Below are 16,728 nucleotides of genomic sequence, written 5' to 3'. Positions count from 1 at the left end.
ATCTTTAGAAACTCAATAGGGCCTTTGCTGGCCCGACGTTGTCGGTTGTTCGGGCCCTAATAATAGGTATGAGGGATGAAGGGGAAGAACACACACCAGTTGTTGTTCTCTTTCTGGAATAATGCAAAACTTGAAACCACTCCCTCTTCCCTCTCGGCACATTGATATTCACAAACTCACTATCACTGAGAGGTTAAATAGGAAAGAAATCCACAGCTGTCCTCAGTGCAGACAGACCTTTAGACCGAGGCCTGCGCTGGTAAAAAAAACCACCATGTCTGCAGATTCAAAAAAGAGACGGAGGAAGACCGAACACCAAGTTGCTCCGGCTGATCGCTGCTACGCCGGACCTGATGGTGTGGGATGTAATGTCTGCCCTGGGAGAAAACGGAAAGCTCTCAAGTCCTGTCTGCAGTGTCGGATCTCTTTCTGTGACCAGCACATCCAACAACACCGTGAAGATCCATCAAAGAAACACAGAATGGTCAAAGCTGCAAAGCTCCAGGAGAACATCTGTACCGAACATGACGAGGTGAAGAGCATTTTCTGCCACACTGATAAGCAATTTATCTGTATTAAATGCTCATTCAGTGAACACAAAGGCCACAACACAGTGTATGCCTCAACAGAAATGACTGAGAGGCAGGGAGAGCTCGGAACAAGTCGACAAGAAATCCAGCAGAGAATCCGGAGCCAAAAGAAGGTTGTGAAGGAGCTTCAGCAGGAGGTGGAGGACATCAATCGCTCCGCTGATGCAGCAGCGGAGGCCAGTGAGGATATGTCTACTGAGCTGATTCGTCTCATCAAGAAAAGAAGCTCTAATTTGAAGCGTAAGATCAGATCCAAGCAGGGAATTGAAGTGAGTCGGGCCAAAGAGCTTCAGGAGAAGCTGCAGCAAGAGATCACTGATCTGAAGAGGAGAGACGCTGATCTGGAGCAGCTGTCACGCACAGAGGACCAAACCCAGTTCCTGCTCAAATATGCCTCGCTGCCATGTCTCCCTAAATCTACCGCCTTACCCTACTTCAACACACGCCCTTTTCGATACTTTGAGGATGTGACTACGTCTGTGTCAACGGCCAAAGAAAAACTACAGGACAGTTTCAGTAAGGTATGGAACAAGATCTCAACGGCAGTGAGTGAAGTGGATGTTTTACCGCCACAGAACCCCAAGACGAGAGCTGAATTCTCACATTATGCAGATCACGTGAGCAATTACCAACTGGATCGAAACACAGCGAGCATGCAGATGTTATTGTCTGAAGGGAACAGAAAAGTAAAGTGTACAACAGTTATACAGTCGTATCCTTATCATGCAGACAGATTCATGGGCAGGTCTCAGGTTCTGTGTAAAACAGGACTGACTGGACGTCATTACTGGGAAGTGGAGAGGAGTGGCATGGGAGTTTCAGTAGCAGTTGCATACAGGGATATTGACAGAAAAGGAAAAACAAGTGTATTTGGTGACAATGACAAGTCTTGGGCATTGGAGTGTTTGAACAAAGGTACTCAAACAATTTATAATTTCAAACACAACAGTAAAAAAACAAATATTCAAAACCCTAAGTCCTCCAGAGTAGGGGTGTTCCTGGATCACAAGGCAGGGATTCTGTCCTTCTACAGCGTCTCTGAGACTTTCACTCTCCTTCACAAAGTCAAGACCACATTCACTCAGCCACTCTATGCTGGACTTGGTGTTTATTATTTTGGATCTACAGCTGAGTTTGTGACAGTGGATGTTCCCCAGGAAACTGTTTAGATCAGTAAAGAGAGAGGGCTTTCACAAATTAGATAGAGGCTGAGTCACTGTTGTGAAAGCTCATTTAGTGATGCATCCTAAATGGATATTCAACCGTACGTTGTGTATATAGTCCTATTTGTTCTATGATTGCATTGTTGCTGTAATATTTTCTGCTCTGTGTGACTTGGGCCTTAATTGAGCAGTGTGATAAGTCTTGTATTAATTAAGAATTGTTTTGTTTTCACAATTTCACTTTGTCGGTGTATTCAGAAAAGTGCAGTTAAGTTTTAATCGTTAATCGGATTCAGCGTTGGATTGCTTTCCTCCACAGCGCTGACATACTGTTTTTGTGTATAAAGTGAACACACATATATAGTGGGGAATGCCCCCCCAGAGAAGGAAGTGTAGGGTTGTGTAGGGTTGTGTACGCAGCCCTCAGGCTAGGCTCCTCCCCTCAATCAGTGCCAGCATATAAATAGCACCTGTAGTCTTGGCCTCACACCTTTTTTTTTTTGGCTCCTGGGACTCTGTGGTGGCCCATGGTGGGTTTCAGACATTTTTCACCTTTTGTTGCTATCTGACTACTTACCCCATGTGTGAGGTGGTTCACCTGCTGCTGTTTTGCATGTTTTGGCAGTTTTTCCTCTGTTTTGCATGTTTTGGCAGTTTCTCCTTTGTTCTGCATGTTTTGGCAGTTTGTCCTTTGTTCTGCATGTCTTGTCTGTTGTTTTGATAATTTTCATTGATTCCTTTAATAAATATTAAGTTCATTTTTACGAAACACATCTCTGTCCAAATATCGGTAATGAATCTGTGTGCTCTTAACGAATCCTACACCATATATTTGGGTCGTTAAGCGTATGTTTCCCGGGGTGTAATTCCCCAGGTGGCGTTGTTGGTTCCCTTTCATTTCCCCTCCTAAGGCCCGGCCGCTACACGTAGATGGAAAGATAAAGATTGAGTCCTTTGAAATGAATTTATGATTGAATATGTGAATAAAGTCCATCAGTAAAGCATTAAAGATAAGATGTTTTACAGCTACATGTTTCAACAGAGTATTCAGCAAAGAGATCAGAAGACATGTCCAATTTTACAGTCACTGTCTCACTGTTAACACTCTTTCATGACACTGACAAAAGAAAAGAATATTCAAAAAATACTGTATATACTATAATAAGAAATACTGTAAAGCTGTAACCTCTTGTGTGTTGTATGTGGTGCTGCTGTTTGCTGATTGGATATGTTAAATAAAAACACAAGTAGTATAATAAATATTTGCTTGTTTGTTCTTTGCCTCTGTGACATCAATCTGCCGACTGTCAAAGCCACATTCCCCAAAGGTAATGTCACGTTTTTCTGTTTTAACCGAGAACGTTGTGTTATTGGGGTTGGGAGGTAGAATATTTTGTGAATGTTTGTCCTGTTGATTCAAAATGAAGCCGATACGCATAGCATGGAGAAAAAAAAAAAAGGTAGGCCTAAATGTAAATTACACAGGTGTCCTATTTGTATGGCTACAGCTTTAATTATTAACAGATAACAGCAGTAGGTTGATTAATAAGGAAAACCAAATATGCAAGTTTAAGACAAAATGATTACTGAATGGGTCTTTTTCGCAGCAGACATTTTGACTCGTCATTTCAGGAAATGCACACATGGGTTTAATGATATTCAATGATGGGTCTGTTTTTTTCCAGTAAGCCACACTAGTGTGTCTGTGTGCCAGCATGCACAATACAAGGGCCCTGTGACATAAACAGCTAAATGGAATTCAGCCATCTTGAAGTTCCACCTGTGCTTTTCCTTCTGTGCTCGAGCTTTAGGAAATTGTTGCGGCAATTTCCTCCTAATTTCTGACAGGTAGACTAAACCAGGGGGTTTCAGTGTTGCCATAGATTAAGTTAGTTACACTATGAGCTACAACTATGATTTTTTTTTTTGCCTATATTTGTTTACATTTTTTCCAAATTAGCACTATTCAAATTATGACAAATTTGCTGTTAGCAGTCCCTGTTTGCAATGTACCCATGGATGTCCGGACTAACACCACTGGATTACTCTGATACTGAAGTACTGTGATAATTCTACAGCAAGTTATAAAGATCGTCTTTGTCCTGTAGACGCATTTATTATGATAATGATACCCTGGGTAAGTCATACTGAATTAAAAATGTGAATTGCGACTGTTTTCAGATTTGGCTCTGTGACTAAGCACTGCTGGACTAATGAGTGTGACCGACACCTAGAGAATATTGCTGTGAATTCAATTCATGATAACATTAGAACAAACTCTGACCTCGAATGTTCAGTATTTCTTCTTAACTAATAATCCCTGAAACTCTTTTCAAAACTCATAACAGAAACAGAGCCGTGTTCTCGGGATGGTGTCATCCCCTCATTGTTTCAGGACTAAAGTGAAGTGACAGTGAGGTCTGTGTGGGTCACAGTGCAGCAACAACAGCTGTTTTATTTTACAGTATTTATTTTACAGGGAAAAAACATCTCACGTTAGTCACACCTGAATAATGCACCTTCAAAAGAAAGACGATATCAGGCTTTACAAATCTGGGAGGAGACAAGGCAGAAGAACAGAGTGAACCAATTACAATCACTCTCTCTCTCACACACACACACACACACACACACACACACACCCTTTGCATCCAAAATCCCTAGTTGACAGTTTCTACAGTAACACCCATTAGTCCAAAAGGCACGTTCTCTTTGTCACACGTCGCTCAATGTGCCCAGCTGTCTCTGATTCAGAGTGTTTAGAACAGGGGAGACGTGACCCAATCTAAGATTTGAGTGTTTCTGCCCATTAACCATAAATTACTTCATATTTCACACCATCAGCTTTCCCCCAGTTAACCATTGATTCCCATTACGGGTGGCTAAAACTGAATTAAAGAGCCCTAAGCCAAAACTATACCTGATAAGAGTAACCGCTCAAATGCTCTGGGGACTCGAGCTGAAGCAACGAGTTGACTCATGGATTAGTTGATTGACATTTGGTAACCAACACATTTTTTTTTAAAAGAATTTCCCAAGCAAAAATTGCCAAAAATGTTCTGGTTCCAGCAGCTCAAATGTGAGGATTTGAAGAGTTTCTGTTTTTTTTGTATCATTTTAAATTGAGCATCTTTGCTTTATGTTGGGAGAAAACATTCTCTGAGACATTTTTCATACATTTTTTTAGGACCAAATGATTCAATATTTGGCAGTTTATTCGTAAGTTGCAGCCGCACAATACAGTTGTACGAGAATGTCTCCAAATATAATACATGTAATAAAATAGCAATTTAAATAAGGACATTTCTAAATCAAGAACAAGCAGTCAAGACTGCGATGCCACCCTTTTGGTATCAGACAGTTTCAGACTCTTTATATTATGGACAACTTCTCGGTTGGTACAAAACGGTAAAGAACCTAAAACAAGCAAAACAGGAGGTCCGTTTCCTTCGTGGACAAAAACAACAACCGATAGTCTCCAAACGGTCCTCCCGGCTCACATAGCAGCCAGCTCCCGCAGCAGCCTCTCCTTCTCCTGCCGCAGCTCCACGACGCTCTGCTTGTTCTGCTCCAGGCGGTCCTCCAGCCACTGCAGCAGCGGCCCGCTCACCGCCGACATCTGGCTGCACAGGTTCTTGGTGAACACCGAGCCGTTGTGGATCTTGGTGACGGGGTCCAGGTGCGCCAGGCTGTGGATCTTGCGGTACGTGTCCTGCTCCTCCTGGCACAGGATCCGCGGCAGCTCCACGGCCGACTCCAGGCACACCTTGCCGATGGCCTCGCGAGGCACCACGTGAATGGGGATCTCCACCCGCTCGTACTCTGAGCCCTTCTGCGCCTGCACGGACTGGAAGCAGGTGTAAAGCACGCGGCCCGTCTTGGTGTTCTTGTCCTCTATGAAGCAGGAGAAGATGAGGCCCACGAAGCACTGGTCCAGCATCTGGTACATCGCCTGGGTCCTCACGTCGACGTGAGAGGGCCACACGGTGATGTGCGGGTGGGAGTGGTACCAGCCGACCACCCGCATCGGCCTGCCGGTCATGTCGGCCAGCCTCTCCGCCTCCGTGGAGGCCGCCGACAGCTGCTCCGGGGAGATCTCCACCCGGTCCTTCCTCTTGTCCGAGCGGCGGAGGATGATGACTGAGTGGATGTGGACGATCCGGGTGGTCTCCACCTCTCCGATGCACAGACCCATCACCTCTTCTTTCTCCGTGCTCAACGCGTGATTCATGCACACCAGGAAGGCGTCCGACTCCAGGTGAACGGCGCTCACCGCCATAATGTTTTACAAAATGAGCTTTTCTGCTCGGCGCAAAGATGAAAACATAAACACGGAAACAGCGTTTTACTTCCGTGTTCTGATGTGCGTCACAAAAACATTCCGTGTTGGTGCATCCGGGCTCTTCTATCGACAGAGAGGTCCGCTTATTTTTCGAGTGTTGTAAAATAAATTGACTTATTATCCATAATATTTTTTTTAATAGACGTGACTGGCCGTTATTCTATCCACGTCATGTGTTATTAAACGCCTTTATCACGAGGTTATGTTGTTTCCACTGTGATTCAAATTTAATCAATGAATAAATAAGCATTGGCTCCATTCAATCCAAATCAATCCAAATAATACGTCTATAATAATTAAATTAAATGATTCATTCAAGTATCAAAAGTACTTATTAGGCAGCTCATTGGCTCAATATTATTATATATAATATATAATTGCTCAAATGAATGATGTAGAGGTAAAAAGTAAATTTGAACACTTTAAAAGTGTACTTACGGTACAACAGCACTTGAACTTGAGGCAGCCAGTTGCTTTCAGTTGTCTGTGTTTTTTTTTAAATGCAATCCAATAATGAACATCATGGTCAAGGAAGCCAAATTCACAATACTAAGTTTATTTGCAACGTGATTTTCATCATGATTGTACACAATGATCATAAACCAGGTTTACGTTAAAAAAAAAATCACAAAATATTGTCTTCAGTCAAATGTAAAAGTGCAATCGTTCACATATAAAAGGAACACTATTAGTGCAATTTCCATTACATTGCAACTGTAAACAAAAATGATTTATATAAAAGAAATATGTGCACTATGGCCTTGCTCTGCTGTAAATACTCTTCAGCTACATATTTAGTACCTGCAGGTAATACTTTTTAGAATGTAGTAAAAAAAGAAATTATTAGTGTGAGGAAAGATTGCAACTCTGAACCTTCATTGATTGGAGTGAGTTTCTGCAAACATTGGAACAAATCACACCTTTACTCGAACTGCGTCTTCTTAACTGACTGTAAATGCGAACATAAATCATTGGCGATAATAAAAATGTGCTGGGACTTAATCCACATTTCATAAGCAAACATGGCAAAGAAAGACAGCAACCAGATTGTTTTGAACACTTCCATTACTCATGAATACACAATGTGCCCTTATTTTGACTTCCCAAAGGAAGAAGAGCAGCTGCAGTAAACACTGCAAAACTCCTCTGAAGAAGGTCATGAGCCCAAAAAAAACATAATAATGTCTGATGAAAGATGTATTGGCCTTCTGTTTAGGCACTGGTCATACAATTCTAGCTCACAGTTCCTGACTAAAACAAATAAAGCACACAGTCAGCCTCCTAACTTCTTTCTACTCAAGCTTAGAGAACACAGCAGCAGATCTGTTTCCGCGTGAAGCAAAAACACCAAGTCCCTGATAGTGTGGCTCAGTGAATCTGGTCTGGACTCTGTGGAGGAGAGTCATGGTTGCGGAGACGCTGTAGAAACACAGGATACCTGCCGTGTGGTCCAGGTACACTCCTACTCTGGAGGACTGAGGGCCTGAGATTAAAGTTTTTAAACCGTTATGTCTGAACTCATAGTTGTTGCTGAAACACTCTAATGCCCAAGACTTGTCATCATTTCCAAAACCACTTTCATATCCTGTTCTGCTGATATCCTTGTACGTGACCGCCACCGAAACTTCACATCTGCTCCTCTCCACCTCCCAGTAATGGCGGCCGCTCACACTCTCTCTGCTCAGAACCTGAAACATGTCGGTAAATCTGTCTCCATGACTTGGATACAACTGTTTTTCACTCGTCACTGTTGCTTTTCTGTTCCCCTCCGATAATAACAGCCGTGCGTTTGCTGTGTTTGGATCCAGTGTGATTTGACACGAGTAGTGTAAGAATTCAGCTCTGGTCTTGGGCTCTGGTTGTGGCCGTAACACATCCACGTCAGGCTCTGAGATCTTGGTCCACACGTCACTCAGAATGCCTTGCAGCTTTTCTCTGGCCTCTGACACAACCGCCGTCACATCCTCAAAGTAGTGCAGAGGGCGCATGTTGTTGTTGGGCGAGTTTGGAGCATCACTAAGACATGACAGTGCGGGGTAGTTCTGTAGAAACAGGGCGTGGTTTTCTGTGCGTGACAGCTGCTTCAGCTCAGCGTCTCTCCTCCTCAGTTCGGTGATCTCCTGCTGCAGCTTCTCCTGAAGCTCCATAGCCCGACTGACTTCGGTTTTCTGTCTGGATCTGATCTGCTGCTTCACATCAGAGTTTCCACTCTTGCAAAGATGCACCAGCCCAGTGAAGATTTTCTCGCTGTTCTTCGCAACTTTGTCAGCGGAGCGATTGATGGCCTCCACCTCCCGCTGGAGCGCCTTCACATCTTTCTCTCGGCTCTGGATTCTCTGCTGGATTCTTTGCCGACTTGTTCCGAGCTCTCCCTGCCTCTCGGTCCTTTCTGTTGAGGCCAAGACCGTGTCGTGGTCTTTATGTTCATCCATGGAGCACATAATACAGATGCACTGCTGATCAGTGCGGCAGAAAATCTTCATCACTTCACCATGATGAGAGCAGATGTTCTCCTGGAGCTTCTGGGAAGGGTCGACCAGCTTGTGCTTTTCAAAGGCTGGGGACTCGTAGTGAGGCTGGATGTGCTGCTCACAGTAAGAGACCAGACACTGCAGACAGGACTTGAGAGCTCTCAGCTTTCTCCCAGAGCAGAAATCACATCCCACATCTTCAGGTCCGGCGTAGCAGTGATCAGCCAGAGCAACTTGGAGTCCCGTCTTCCTCAGTTCTTCCACTAAATCTGCCAACATGGTGTTTTTCACCAGCGCAGGCCTCGGTCTAAAGGTCTGTCTGCACTGAGGACAGCTGTGGATTTCCTTCTGATCTTCCCCATCCCAGTGGCTTTTAATACAGCTCATGCAGTAGCTGTGCCCACAGGGAATAGTCACTGGATCCTTCAGTAGATCCAGACAGATGGAACAGCAGAGTTTTTTCCGATCCATCAGATTGCGTTGCTGCGCCATTTCACCCCGAAAAGACATGGAATGTGAAATAGTTTCACTTTCTCATTTAAGATAACAACTGAGAGCTGATCCAAACCGAAGCCCAGTTCCCTTTCTTCACAGCTCCTTGCTGATCTGCAGTGAATGGGGCTTCACTTTACAACGTGTTACACTCATCTGTACACTGGCAGATCTGCGAAAGAGGCAGGAAGCAGGAAGTATCTGGACTGTTGGACTGGCTGTGTTGGACAGCAGGAAGAGGGGGAGGGGTGATTGCGCTCGCATTCACTCCGGGAAGAGAAGCCGTTTCAGTGAGGAAGCGTGTTTATGTGAAGGGAAGAGTTTGGGACATAAAAGTGGTCCAAGACAACACATCTTACTGAAAGTAGGCTCCACAATTACAAGTATCACAATCAAACAATTAGAAATGTTTTGAGTTGGTAAAACAGATCTTATGCTTTATGTAGGTCTATAGAAGAATGCAAAATGAATAACTCTGGTTAACCCAGTCAGACACATTGTCCATTGAAAAGTGCCTGTGTTGTTTTGGCTTCAGTTAATTATTTTCTGATTAGAGTGCAAAGGACTTTTACACTGGATGCTGATTGACCAATCAGAGTGCACCTCAGCATACTTTTTTTTTTTCCTCCTGTTTTATGAAAGGCTTGTCCTTGCAGCCTCTCAGCAAAATGGGAAATGTCAGGGCCGCTGTATGTGCCTCCACTCCTGGCCTTCAGTTTGGTTGGGCTTCCTTGTCCTGACTGTTTTTCCCCACCAGGTGTCCCCCTTGGCTTAATATTCATTCAGTGCCAGTTATCGTCCTCACCTGTTTTCTTCGGTTTGTGTAGTTCATTGGTTTGTCTTTGCAGCTCAGTTTCTAACTCTCTGTTGTGTGTCTTGCTGTTGCCTCTCCAATACTTAGGTTTGTGACCTGCAAAACTAATGACTTCCCATCAGACCTCAGCTTTAGTGCTATTTATTGCAAATGTTAGCATGCTAACACGCTAAACTAGGATGGTGACTATGGTCACCATACCCGCTAAACATCAGCATGTTAGCAATGTCATTGTCAGTGTGTTAGCATGGTGACTTTAGCATTTCCTCAAAGCCAAATGCTAAATATAGCCTCTTAGAACCCCCAGCATGGCTGTACACTCACAGACCCATAGGTTGATTGTTTTTATGGTCTGTAATATACAGTATGACTGCGGCCCTCATCGCCACATCACCACTGCTGAGGCAGCTGCTGGTTACTGGTTTACCACAATTCCCCAATGCATACTCTTGTCAGGCACAAGAAGATGATCCTTTCGGGAGTGGCCTGCGAATGAATCCGCCTGCCATTGGTAACTCCCTTGTCGTGTAGACAACGTTGTTGTGTGGTGTAGACATGGATGTTAAAGGGTTGATTCAACCAAACCCAAAGGATATGTAGGATATGATACAAAAGGGCAGATTGTGCAGGACATGTGAGAAGTAAAAGCAATTGTCATTAACATACGTTGTGGGGCAAAGCTGGATGTTACGTTCAGGGTTCGTGGCAGAAGTTGTAACCTTATTGTTTACCAAAATACAAAACATACCTCTGTCACATACATTTGCAGTTTCTCCAGTTCTTCTTTTGTCCAGCATCATTTTTTGATTCTTATTCAACAAGAGGCCCTGAAGCCCAGAGAATCATGACACGCTGAATCCACTCTCATGTCTCCATGGGAACAGGTTGTGGTGGTAGAAACTTTGATCCTGAAAGCGACACATGCATGATCAAATGTGAATCCACTAAAGCCTGCCTACATCACACACACACACACACACACACACACACACACACACACACACACACACACACACACACACACACACACACACACACACACACACACACGATTACACAAACGTAAAGCACAGATCTAAACATATACACTTTGTGTCAGCTAGTCATTAAGCTTGTGTGTTTGTGTATTCAGGAGTTTATAGAGCATTTGCTTTGGCACCTCACATGTTTGCCGAGGCGCTTGGTATCCATGACGACGAAGATGCTGCAAGTGAGATTGACTGAAAGATTAAGTGGAGCCCAAGAAGGTATGGTTCAAAATGAAAAGTATTTGACGTTTGTGATTGAAAACAGTGTGTTAGACGCTACATTATAGAAACAGACCTTCTCCCACAGAAATAATAGTCAGTAGCTGTAACACACTCAACACAATAATCAACACAAACAAAAATAAGGCTGTTGATATTCTATTTTAATCGTATTGTCAACAGATCCTACGAAAAGACAAGAATCAACAATGCAAGTCTGTCTCTTGATACTTTCTGACGTTCCCGTCTCTAGCTCTCAGCAACAGCCACGTTCAACTGAAGAAAAAAAAGTGTCACAAATATAGTTTCATTTTTTAAAAAGACTCAGTAATTTCTGAAAACATCTGGGCGCTGTAGTTTTTATCAAACGCTGCACAACAAGGACCAAATAATGTATTTGTTAGGGACTATTTTCAGCCGTGCATTAATACACATTTAGTGCTCCAGAAACAGGACGGTGTATGTGGGATTGAGTCAAAATAAACTGCTGTGTGTGTGTGTGTGTGTGTGTGTGTGTGTGTGTGTGTGTGTGTGTGTGTGTGTGTGTGTGTGTGTGTGTGTGTGTGTGTGTGTGTGTTCCAACAATGGAACTTTATGGCACAGAACATTATCAGGCTTTGGATACACATACAATGCTTGTTAGTAGGATCAGTTCACTGTTGTTTTTCATGTCATTTGATGACATATGGTATCACTAGCCTTATCCTTTAATTCACTTTACAAAACGTGTAAACCAAACAGTATAAAGGCTACCTTTTAGTTAAAGCTAAGTTCTCTGTGGTATGTTGTAACCCTGATATTCTTTAGCTCTGTTGAAGTTGTATACTGTTATTCCATATCCCAGACACTCTTAATGTTGCTACTTTGTACTGTGATTATGTTTTGTCTGCATTTTATTTGAAGATTATTACGTATGTCTATTCTGGTCATACAGTGTTGACACTTAAATATTGCATAACTGACCATCCTGAGGAGTAATCCCTCCTCTGCTGCTATTCCTGAGGTTTCAGTTTTTAAATTGTGCTTTTTAATTTGTTTAGAGTTTCCTTATCCAATTTAAGGATCAAGGGTGTTGTTGAACAGATTGTAAATTTCTCTGTGACAAATGTGAATTTCTTTGCTGTAAAAAAATACATTCTTTCTGATTTCAAGTGACATGGCTTGTAGGCCAATTTTGCAATTTCATACGGCAGGGATCAGCATTTCACAGCCCTTTTTACAACAAATTTTACAATATCGGGGAAAAAAACCTTCCCCTAACGCGTTTATATTTGTTGGTGTGTTAAAGACATACTGTCTCAAGTGTTATGTCACTCATTTATGGAGCTGAAAAGAACTGATGCAGGGAATCAATGGTATGTTAAAAAACAAACAGGCTGCTGAGGGCTGCTTGAGGACGCTAAAGGTGTGGAGGAAGTGTACTGTAACTGCAGAGTTATTCAGCTTCCAATGTGTAAGATTGTAATCCCTTTTGTTTTTCTCTGTATAAAAACACTGTGAGATACTTCATTCATTCATTCATTCATAGCGTGCACATCAGTGTGTTTTACAAAATGTAACTCGTCAAAATGGGTTCAAGGTTATTTCCAGTTACAGTGTTTGCTAATATGAAGAAGTAACAGGAAATTAAGCTTTAAGTTTCCTAGTCAACCTACTTCTAGTGAAGGGGTCTTTGGATCATGTTGCACACATTCTTTTTTTTAATTCTTGTTGTTTATGTCCTACTTTGTTTCAGTGCAAACTTGCTTTTAACCTCAGTTTGGTGGATCTTTTTTAATACGTAATGACAATATAAGAAAATAAATGTGCTTTAATGATATTTTCATAATGCATACAGGATCTACTCATCACACATCAGCATATTTGACTCTCTAATTCACAGCATTTAATTAATTTTGCTGTTAATAACTTTCAGATTTGCTGTCAAAGTTATACAGTGTGATTAACTGCAAACAGCACCAAAACTTCACTGTGGAGTTTAAAATAAAAAGAGCATGTTATCTTCTGCAACATTAAATAACACAATCTCTTTTATTTATTTTAATTTAATTTCTAATCTTTTTTTTTTTTTTTTTGTCATGTAAAATATCAGTATTGTTTGTGTTTCCACCTGTTGAACATTTAGGGCGCAGTGAATGGGGAAGTTGGGCAGGCGCTAGGACCCTGTGGATTCACATCTTTTCAGCTTACACACACGATGCTGCCTTCATATGCAGCAAAAACGATCAGCTTTACGTCTCGTTTTGTGTTGGCTTCAAATTATGGTGTTCTCAATAATCAGTGCAGGAGATGGCGGTGATGCTGAAAACAAGACTGCTTGACATCGGTTATGCTGTTTAACATTTGATTGTATGACAGATATGGCACTTCTAATAACGCTCACTAATTAACACATTATACATTATTTATTCTGCTCAAAAACATATCGAGTCCTAATTAGCAGTAACTTTGTTTTGTTTACCCCTACTTCCAATCACGCCATTAAGGTTGTAGCTTCATATTTAACCCCCATTAATTAAAGTGGTTTCCCATCTCATCTAACTCACTAATAAATAAATGAAAACAGGGAAGTTCTGTAGTGGTAAAAATACTAATTCATGTTAAATTTAAAATCAAATCTGCCAATAAGATAGCAATGCTACCCAGTGCTGCAGAAACAAAGACTCTCTTTTTTTGTATAGCATAACGACTGTTCCAAATCTAAAATGTAGGGCGGGACATTTTGTGCTCGGGATAAAATTGTTCGTGAAAAAAAAATCCAAAAAATATTTCTACGACACCATAAAATCAACAGAAGCACGTCGACGCGCCTGTTTGCTGACTTCTGAGAGATCCGAGTTTCCGAGGAGTGCCTGAATGCGGCAGGAGCGTCAACCCTCCACCCCTCGAGGAAGCCGAGCGACATCCATCAGACTCCTCTGCACTCTCGGAGGTACGCTCGAGCGCTCCACAGGCTGCACCCCACCAAGCACTCCGCCGGGCCGTCACATCGCGCTCCGGTGCAGGTTTGGTGAGCTCTGCGCGGATTTTTTCCCTCTCCACCAGGACCGTGGGAGACATGCGACGTCTCGGAGGAGGAGGAGGACGAGACGAACTGGCCAGGCAGCAGCAGCAGCATCAGCAGACACCTGCGAGGAGGATCTGAGTTTGTTTCGATAACGACAGGGAAAGGTAAGTGCCAAAAGAGAATGGAAGGAAATGTTCCCGGAACGTCTTTTCGGGCTCGAGTCGTGCCCGCTGCTCGTTGTTTACCGGTGCGTTTCCGTGTTACTTGTCGTTTCCAGCATCAGTAGAAGGCAGGCGGTATGAGTCATAGCCCGGCGCAGGGCTGCTGGAGGATCAGCTGAGGAGCAAAGTGTCTGCAGCCTCCAAACCCACAGTCCCTTATCAGCCGCTGCACACGCAAAGCGCTGCGCCTCTGTGCTGTGTTGGCAAATGTGTGTGTGTGTGTGTGTGTGTGTGTGTGTGTGTGTGTGTGTGTGTGTGTGTGTGTGTGTGTGTGTGTGTGTGTGTGCGCCATGGTGATTCACCTGGCAAGACTTTCATAAGGGTTTGTAAGAAGTGAGGCGTTGAGGATACCCCTGTTTACTTTTGGTCTTAGAAGGGAATTGTAATGCTGCAGCATACAAGGAGATTTCACACAAATGTGTGCTTCCAACTCTGTGGCAACAGTGTGTGTGTGTGTGTGTGTGTGTGTGTGTGTGTGTGTGTGTGTGTGTGTGTCCCAGTGCACAAAGACAGGTGGGTCCACAAAGAAGTGCTCTTCGCAGTGCGGTGTGGGAGAACTTGACTGGTCCTGTGCAGAGCCCTGACCTCAGAAGCCCCATACCACACCTTCTGAGGTGAAGCGGAGCACCGACTGGCCCTGTGAGCTGGACCTCACCAATGCTCTTGTGTCTGATTGGGAACAAATCCCTGCAGCCAGGCTCCAAAATGAGTTACAGCAGCAGATTAAAGCCCGCCAGTTTGAGAACATGTTCAACTATCACATGTGGGTGTCCTTTACAAAAGCCCTGAAAACCCATAAGGTTCTTACTATGATGGTACGAAGTGGGCGGGCCTCAGGTGGAAAAAGGTGGAGTCATAGAGGCCTACTTGCATGCGTCGAACAGGTTTCAGAAATATTTGATTGAGAATTTTAAGATTTTTGTGCTTCACCATTGTAATCCATCTTTGGAGTCATTGTTCACCGTTTCCTCATATTTCATGTTACCTCTTGATTCAAGAGGAAGGTGTTTTCTAACAGTTGTTCACAGTACTAATAATTAAAACATGGTTTTGTGTGTGACAGTAAATGGGAGTGTTCTAGGTGTGTAACGCAAAGCCACTATCTGCATCTTCATCTGTAAACGTTCATCTCGCAGAAGTACCCGTTTTCGGGTTACAGCGGAATATATTATTCTGCGTTAAATAGTATTCTATACTGCCATTTATACTCTGTTTAGCTGCTAACAAAATAGCGTGATATCTCAAACGTGTACCTGAATTAATTAAAGAATGAACCATCCCTAAAACGAGTCCGAATGGCATAGTATAGCCTAGAATGTAAAGTTGGTCTGAAGTGTCTATGCTATGGCCAGAATAGCTTATACAGGGGCACTATATTGTACAAGCAGTGGAAGGTCCAGATGAAAATCTATTTTTTTTTTTTTTTTTTTTTTTTTTTTTAAACATCTATTGAAAAAATTAGAAAGATAATGTCAGAAATTTAAAAAAAAAAACAGCTTGTTTGAATGCACTTTTGAGACGTTTCCTGACTGCAGCTAGTCAGTTTCTCTCTTCCTCCAAGGTCTCGGCCTTCAATATCTGATCATGAGGTTAAAAAAAACAAACTTTTGTACTGCACAACATATCTGGTGAAAAGTGATGAATCTCAGTGAATGAATACACACCAGCGTTTTGATGAAAACTCCTGCTGCTTTGACTACTAGCAGTGGTGTGAGAGACCAACAGAGTTTTTGTTTTTTTGTACCTCATCTGTGCACGTTCTAAATAATGTACTTGTATTCGGTACAACGTCAGTCTGTTTTTCAGCGCCTGTTACAAATGAACGCCTCTTGCTTTAAAGTCACCGTGCACTGCTCATCCGGGTGTTTCTCCGAATGGTGAGAGGTTAGAACTCGGAGACGCCGTGTGCGTGACCGTAGTGGGTATCGCTCTCCGTCCCACATGGCAGACTCACGGTATTTGTTGACTCATAAATCAGTTTGTAAACAAAGATGGAGGCAGCAGAGGTAATTAGTGGAAGCCGCCTTTTTATTGGGTCGGCAATGCACTCTCGCGTCCCTCGAGCTGCTGGCGGCTTTTATTGTTTCTCGTCTCCGGTATCAATCCGAGTTGATGCCTCGTTGATGGACTCGTAATGAAAATGACGGATTGCATTTGGCTCGTGGGGTTGTCCTCCCTGCTGGTGTTATTATTTAAACCGAAGGCCTCCTCAAAATTTGTATTAATTTGATGAAATTTCGTTTGGAAAAAAAAGTAAATAAGTGTTTTTTTTTGTTTTGTTTTTACTACTCTTATATCAATGTCACCCTACAGCCTCTTAGTGCACTGGTCCCCAATCTATTTGTCTTGTTTAAAGCCAAGCAATGACGGCAAATGTCTGC

General features: G+C 42.9%; 4 protein-coding genes across 4 annotated transcripts in view; 2 read left to right on the top strand and 2 right to left on the bottom strand.

Annotated features, from left to right (window-relative positions):
* The first annotated feature begins 455 nt into the window (after positions 1-455).
* LOC137888941 (tripartite motif-containing protein 16-like) lies at positions 456-3,020 on the top strand. Its single transcript, XM_068732463.1, has one exon. The coding sequence runs from the start codon at positions 482-484 to the stop codon at positions 1,757-1,759; it is 1,278 nt and encodes a 425-aa protein (XP_068588564.1). The 5' UTR covers positions 456-481; the 3' UTR covers positions 1,760-3,020.
* A 1,158-nt stretch (positions 3,021-4,178) lies between these two features.
* Positions 4,179-6,115, bottom strand: brcc3 (BRCA1/BRCA2-containing complex, subunit 3). Its single transcript, XM_068732488.1, has one exon. The coding sequence runs from the start codon at positions 6,030-6,032 to the stop codon at positions 5,250-5,252; it is 783 nt and encodes a 260-aa protein (XP_068588589.1). The 5' UTR covers positions 6,033-6,115; the 3' UTR covers positions 4,179-5,249.
* A 516-nt stretch (positions 6,116-6,631) lies between these two features.
* LOC137888954 (tripartite motif-containing protein 16-like) lies at positions 6,632-9,202 on the bottom strand. Its single transcript, XM_068732485.1, has one exon. It carries the CDS (start codon positions 9,074-9,076, stop codon positions 7,388-7,390), a length of 1,689 nt encoding a protein of 562 aa, XP_068588586.1. The 5' UTR covers positions 9,077-9,202; the 3' UTR covers positions 6,632-7,387.
* Positions 9,203-14,012: 4,810 nt separating this feature from the next.
* Positions 14,013-16,728, top strand: part of LOC137888896 (ras-related protein Rab-27B-like) — a 45,359-nt gene continuing 42,643 nt past the window's right edge. Inside the window, exon 1 of the mRNA XM_068732403.1 lies at positions 14,013-14,290. The gene's annotated coding sequence lies outside the window, so the exon portion shown is untranslated. The remainder of the gene's footprint in view (positions 14,291-16,728) is intronic.

Source organism: Cebidichthys violaceus, unplaced genomic scaffold, assembly GCF_023349555.1.
Source record: "Cebidichthys violaceus isolate CVI_PGR_0920_01 unplaced genomic scaffold, fCebVio1.0.p SCAF_59, whole genome shotgun sequence".
NCBI lineage: Eukaryota > Metazoa > Chordata > Actinopteri > Perciformes > Stichaeidae > Cebidichthys > Cebidichthys violaceus.
This window is presented reverse-complemented; position numbering and strand designations above follow the sequence as displayed.